Source organism: Oratosquilla oratoria, chromosome 17 (assembly GCF_046742065.1).
Source record: "Oratosquilla oratoria isolate Oo_2021 chromosome 17, ASM4674206v1, whole genome shotgun sequence".
In the NCBI taxonomy this organism is placed as follows: Eukaryota; Metazoa; Arthropoda; class Malacostraca; order Stomatopoda; family Squillidae; genus Oratosquilla; species Oratosquilla oratoria.
In genome coordinates, this window is record NC_134793.1 from 62,690,962 (window position 1) to 62,698,235 (window position 7,274).

The 7,274-nt window shown below is 42.3% G+C and overlaps 1 protein-coding gene across 1 annotated transcript; it reads left to right on the forward strand.

Annotated features, from left to right (window-relative positions):
• Positions 1-1,917: 1,917 nt before the first annotated feature.
• LOC143034320 (uncharacterized) lies at positions 1,918-7,047 on the forward strand. Its single transcript, XM_076200252.1, has 2 exons — positions 1,918-5,013; positions 6,985-7,047. The coding sequence occupies exons 1-2, from the start codon at positions 1,918-1,920 to the stop codon at positions 7,045-7,047; spliced, it is 3,159 nt and encodes a 1,052-aa protein (XP_076056367.1).
• Positions 7,048-7,274: the final 227 nt, after the last annotated feature.

A 7,274-nucleotide genomic window follows, 5' to 3' on the forward strand; every position in this document is an offset into this window, starting at 1 on the left:
CAAGAAGGTCAAAGACGCACTGAAGAAAAAGAATGACCGGCGTCCCGTTAAAGAGGAAACGCCCGAAAACCTTTCTGGTGCACCAGGGAATGATAGTCAGCAGTTTTCGAGTAAATTGGAGGCAGAGAAGTTAAATGAGGACCGAACACGAGAAATTCTTCAAAAGACGGAAGAGAGGGTCTCAAAAAGAGAAATGCGCGCAAAATTGAAGGAAGAAAAGACCAAAAAGATACGAGAAGCACGAGAATTGCGGGTGTTAAAGAGAGAGGAGAAAGCCCAAAAGATACGAGAAGCACGAGAACTGCGGGAGTTCAAAAGAGAAGAAAAGGTCCAAAAGATACAAGAAGCGCGAGAATTGCGGGCCGAAAACAGGAAGAGACGTGAGGCGTTTAAGAAAGTGAAAGTTTTCCTGCGATTTGGAAAGACTCCTTAGGATTTTTCAGAGGAAGAGAAAAATGTTCTTGACAAGTTGAGAAAAGAACGATTCGAACGTCATTTGAAGGAGCCAGATTCCGACCAGCGAGAAACTGTGAGGGAGGAGTTGCTTGGGTTTCTTAGGGAAAATTCTGTTCAAACTTTTCCGCATCACATCGGCCAATTGGGGGATTTTAAATGTAAAGTCTGTTCAGCTTTGCTGTGGAAACGAGAAAACAAAACAATCTGTTGCAACTTGGGTCAAACTCCTTTATTGTTGCCCTCAGATATTAAGGACGGGACAATAAGAGAGCTCTACGAAGGTAAAACCGTTCTCTCTGAAAGATTTTTGAAACACATCGCTGGTTTCAATTTAGTATTTTCTTTCACATCTTTTGCGACTTCGAGTAAGCTGGAGAACGCAGGGGAAAAGGCACTGTGTTACAAAATTCAGGGACGAGTGTACCACAGACTAGGCTCATTGAAGCCCGGGTTGCTAAAAAAGGGGTCTTTGACTGGGAAAGACGTGCATTTTGATCATGACAGTAATTCTGAGAAAAACCCGTTTTGGAGGAAGAATAATTCTTTCTTAGATCTTTATTTCTACCACGAGAAAGATCAGCAGATTAAACTTCGCACTCTGGCGGTTCAACATTTTTCAAAGTCAGGAAATGGCAAGGGGAAAATGAACGAAACGGAGAAGAGACGAGCTAGGGAGGAAAAGGTTCTTTCAGAGAACGAGAAGATTATCACACCCTTTTACGAATACATGGCAAAACATAACGCGTGTCTGTCTGGGATGTTGAAAGAGCTAGAGACGGCTAAAGCTCATGGAAGCTCACGTCAAGAAATATGGCAAATTACCCCAGGTGTCTATTACGTTGAAAGCCGCTGAGAATCTAACAACCCGCGAACATAAAGGAGTCTACCACCTTCCCACTTCTTCTTCGCAGGTGGGAGCCATCGTTAATTTAAATAGTGATAGGTTCCCCAAAGGAAGATTCAAAATTTAGTCTCAGACTTATGAGTCACACCAACTTCTTCTACGATGTTTTTCAGTATCCTCTCCTGTTTCCCAATGGAGACGTCGGTCATTCTTGCACTCTGAAAAAGCAACGCAAAGCAGACATCTGTTGTTCAAAACATGTTCCTGCAACATACAGTAGGCTAAGCCCTTGCATGTACTACGCCTCTCTTTACATGGAAAGAGAAGGTGTTTTCAATTATGTGACTAAAGGGGCCCGTCTTTTCCAACAATTTGTTGTGGATAATTACGTGAAAGTTGAGTCTGACAGGTTGTCTTTCATCGAACACAATCAACAGGAGTTGCGGAAAGAGCGCGCTGATATTCTTATAGGGGACGGGGATAACCGAAAGGCGGGTCAACGGGTGATTATCCCTGCTTCATTTGTTGGGGGCCCAAGATACATGAAAGCGCGGTAGCAAGACGCCTTGGCTTTTGTGTCGTCTTACGGGTCTCCAGACTTTTTTATCACCTTTACAATGAATCCTCATTGGGAAGAGTTGAAACAAGCCGTGGAGGCTGTCGGTTGTAACATCTCCCGGATGTATGACCGCCCTGACTTTGTTAGTCGGATTTTCAAGTTGAAAGTGGACAGCCTGATGGACGATCTGACGATTAAAAACGTGTTTGGGCGCGTTAAGGCACACCTACTGAGTGTTGAGTGGCAGAAAAGAGGTCTCCCTCATGTTCATATCCTTCTTTGGATGGAACGCCACGTTACTGCCGATTTCGTCTCTAGGGTGATATCAGCTGAGATACCTGACAAAAATAAAGAGCCGCGCTTATATGAGATTGTGACAACGAACATGATACACGGCCCCTGTAGAGGCTTTGACGAGTCCCAACTATGTTGTCAAGGAAAGTACGGTTCCACATCATTGTGTGGAAAGGGTTTTCCGAAAGTGTGCAGGGGCGACATGTACTTTGGGAACAACGGGTACCCTCTGTATCGAAGGACAGCAGTAGGTGAAGGGGGTCACTCTTTCGAGAAAAAAGTAAAGGGAGAGAAAATCAAAGTTGACAATTCATGGGTTGTCCCCTACAGCCCGTACCTATGTTTAAAGTATAACACGCACATAAATGTTGAGTGCTCAAATTCTATAAAGTGCATAGCCTACGTTACAAAGTACGTCAACAAAGGATGTGACCGCATTCTGTTTTCGAAAACGAAAGAAGGGGAAGATGTTAATGAAGTGAGAAAATTCCAGGAGGCACGATTCGTCAATGCGAATGAGGCGTCGTGGAAGATTTTCAAATTTGCGATTCACAGAAGTCACCCCCCTGTGGCAACTCTTGACTTGCATCTAGAAGGAGAGAACGTGGTATTTTTCAAGGAGAACACGTCTAAGGAGGAGATCGATAGAAAAACCTCTAAAGACACTCATTTGACAGCTTTCTTCAAACTGTGTGCGCGAAACGAATTTGCAGCAGGCCTATATTATAATCAGCTTCCCAACCACTTTGTTTTTAATAACACTAGCAGTGTCTGGGAAGAAAGAAAGACGACAGCATCTTCTCTAGGGAGGAGACGTGCTGTCACAAATAAAACTGTCGAGCTCTTCTATTTGAGACTACTTTTAACACACGTAAAGGGGCCTACGTCTTACGAGGATCTTCGGACATTTGAAGGGGTGATCTACCCCACTTACAGAGAAGCCGTTAAAGCGATGGGACTCCTAAACGACAAAGAAAATTGGAAGAAAACTATATTGGAAATCATCAACCACACTAATGACCGCAATCAGTTGCGAGCTACTTATGCGAGCATGCTGGTGTTTTCGGAATTAGAGGACCAGTCAGGTATCTGGGAAGAGACCAAAGATTTGTTCGCCAGTGACTTCCTGCAGCGCCAAAAAGCGACGGAATACAACGATGAAATTTACCTTGACGCTCTAGACGATATCCAGGAACATGTGTGGAACTGCGGAGGGGGCTCTATCACCCAATATGGGCTACCACTTTCAAGATGTGGCGAGAAAACATCAAACATCATACGCCGAGAAAAGGCCTATAACAAAGAGAAGTTGACAGAAGAGGTGAAGGAGAAGTCTCTTCTTCTGAACAGCAAACAGAGACTCTGTTACGATACTGTGCTATTTCGCATCGAGAACGCCCAAAAGTACAGGCACAATGGGATATTCCTGGATGCTCCAGGTGGGACGGGAAAGTCTTTCGTGCTCAACATTTTACTGGATACTGTTCGTTCTCAGGGAAAATTTGCCTTGGCTGTCGCTTCATCGGGTATCGCCTCTACTGTTTTGCATGGAGGAAGAACTGCACATAACATGTTCAAGATCCCGTTAATGGATTACAACGAAGTGTGCGCCTGTAGCATCAAGAAAAACTCAGAGTTGGCGAAGCTCCTATCAATGACGTCTCTAATAGTCTGGGATGAAGTTGTGATGGCAAACAAGAACACGTTAGCTACTCTTGATGTTTCCCTTCGGGACATTTTGGGCGTTCCAGGAAGGTTTATGGGGGGGATAGTATTTGTCTGTGCGGGAGATTTTCGTCAAATCCTCCCAGTTATAAGAGGGGGAGGAATGAATGATGAGCTCGAATACTGTATAAAGTCCGGTTATTTCTGGGACGACCTTTTAAAGTTGGAACTAACACGTAACGTGAGACTCAAGGCAGATGACGCAAAGAACAAGATATTTGCGAAAAATCTATTGGCTCTGGGGAGAGGGGAGAGTGGACCCGTAAAACTTCCCGAGAAGTTTGGGATTGTCGTTGAGACCTGTAAAGAGTTACTGGACAAAGTCTATGATAATTTAGAGGAAAATCACCTGAATGCTTCATATTTCAAGAAGAGGGCTATCATTTCCCCCACAAACGATGATGTCGACAGGATAAACTTGATGGTCTACGATAAGTCTGAAGAACCAGAGAAAGTGTACATGAGTGTTGACACTGCAATGGAAGAAGTAACGGACATTCAGACATCGGTTTTCAATGCCATAACGAGCCCCTCTCTCCCTCTTCACATGTTGAGACTGAAAGTAGGAAGTGTCATCATGGTTATGAGGAATATATGCCCTCCCAAGTTGTGTAATGGGTCCAGAGTAATAGTGACTAATCTTAAAAAAAATATCATAGTCGGAAAGATCTTAGGCGGTACACACAGGGGTGAACAGGTTTTACTCCCGAGAATTATTCTGGAGTCTACTGATACCACTATACCATTCAAGCGGAAACAATTCCCTGTTAAGCTTAGTTATGCGATGACGATAAACAAATCTCAGGGGCAGACATTTGATAGGTGTGGAATATTGCTTGATTCTGCACAGTGCTTTGCCCACGGACAACTTTATGTCGCCTGCTCAAGAGTTACAAGCTGGAATTCTCTCATCATATACACAGGTTGGGAAAAAGTGAACGACGATTTCAGGATGAAACTACCACGCAATTGCGTGTATAAAGAACTTTTCGTTGAGAGTCTTTCAGAAGAAGATAAACCTCCTGAAGCGGTCGTAGTTTCTGACGACCAAGAAGTTGCTTTGGCCGAAGAAGAGCCTGACCAAAGCATTGTAGAGATACCCAAAGAAGTGTACACGATCTCAGAAGAGGAAGCCGTAGATATGTTGCTGCCCGCGTCGTACGATTTGTGCTACGAAAGAGAAGAAGAGGTCGACCCTGCCTCCAGTTTCTCTATCTCTATCAAGGAGGAGTTGGAAGAGAAAATAGAGGAAGTTGACCAAAAAATAGAAGAGGTCAAAAAGATGCTAAAAGAGAACAGAGATACCACCACTGAGAGCAACAAGAGGTGCAGCGACGACGACGAGGGAGAATCTTCTACTAAGAAGTAGTGCCGGCGGCTTTAAGTTGAAGAAGAAGTTAAAGATGACTAATAAAACACAAATGTATAGCAAGAGGGCGTAGCCCTAGGGCGCGAAGCTCCCGAGAGCGAAGCGAGCAGCGCCGCAGGACAAGCACCCACGGCGTCGTCGTCGTCGTTGTCGTCGTCGTCTTCGTCGTCGTCGTCTTCGTCGTCGTCGTCATCATCATCATCATCATCATCATCATCATCATCATCATCATCATCATCATCATCATCATCATCATCATCATCATCATCATCATCATCATCATCATCATCATCATCATCATCATCATCATCATCATCATCATCATCATCATCATCATCATCATCAGTAGAAACCTCTTTAAAAACAGTGAAATGAAAGTAACAAAAGAGGAGGAAAGACATCTTGGCACTGTGATCGGCTCTGGATCATTTAAGAAGTAATATATCGAAAACATAGTTATCGAATGGGTGGCGGAAGTTAGGCCACTAGCCAACTTTGCAAAGACCGAACCCTAGGCGGCATATGCTGCCACTTCGCTCGCGGGCGCCGCAGGCCAAGCACCCGCAGCCAGGTGCTTGTATATATATACATATATATATATATATATATTTATATATATATATTTATATATATATTCATATATATATATATATATATATATATATGCATATATATACATGCAGATATATACATGCATATATATATATATATATATATATATATATATATATACGAGTATATATATATATATTCTGTTAAAAACGACAGCAAATTAATTAGAAATAATTTTCTATCGTAAGCTTTCTAGCTTTCGGATAGTGGATTTGTGCTGAAATGAGAAAAGTAAATTTCCAATTAATATTGGGAACTTATAGTGACAAAATTGAATACACTAAAAAACAGAAAAAAAAACAGAAACAAAACTCATCAAAATTAACCAAGACGTTTCGTAGATCTTTCTGCATATTCAGTTGAAGTGTGGATGTGCAAGTCCTTTATAATTACGGCCTTTAAGATGATCAGGCGTTGGAGGCCCATCTCCTCTGCGACTATTTCCTTATTGCTTAGCATATTCTCCCTATCAAGATGGCGTCTGTGGTGGGTCCAAAGGTGGTGCTTAGGTCCTCCTTGTTAAATGTGATACGTTTGTACAGGGTGGCAGTTGTCCTAATAGGGGTGTACAGTTCTCCTCTTGGTAACTCAATTTATACACTACGTGAGATTGACAAATTCCATGAGATTTCGTTTGCACATCTACATTCCAACTGAAGATGCAGAACAAACTGCGAAACGTCTCGGTTAATTTTACTGTGTTTTGTTTTAATTTCTATTTCCTCGTCTGTTAGCTTTTGTCAATATAAGTTTCCAGTGTCAACTGAAAAATAACTTCTTCCCTTCTCCATTCAGCAGAAATCCATTTTCCGAATACTAGAAAGCTTGCAAAAAAAAAAAAAAAAAAAAAAAAAAAATATAATTCCTTTGCTGTCACTTTTAACGGATTATGCTTGAAAGAGAATCTCCTGCCACGGTAAGAAATCGTATGGAAATGGACCTAAGTAAACGCTAAACTCTGACACATTGTTCATAAGACTTGGAAACTGTTGGTACGCCTGTGTATCAATGCGCCAGTGTTTCTCATAGCTTTGTATTTTATAAATGTGCGTCTTCAGTATAGCATCATTCATTGAAGACACCTAGAATATTAAGATCATATTTAAGTTTATATATTACACAAAGGTTATATTACTTGAAAGAAACAACCTTTTAACTGCTAAGAAGCTGTGGAGTGTTTCATTATAGCGCGAATGGCTGTCCCTCTGGGAGAGCGAGGGATGAGAAAGGGAGTGAAGGGTAGGGATTGCCATGTAGACAGGAGATCCTGTAGCGTTGTCTAGGACGAAAACATGTTGTGGTGTGGCAATATCTACTGTGTATGCTCTGGTGTGTGTGTGTATGTGTGTGTGTGTGCATGTATGTGTATGTGTGTGTGTATGCGTGTGTGTGTGTGTATGTGTGTGTCTGCGTAT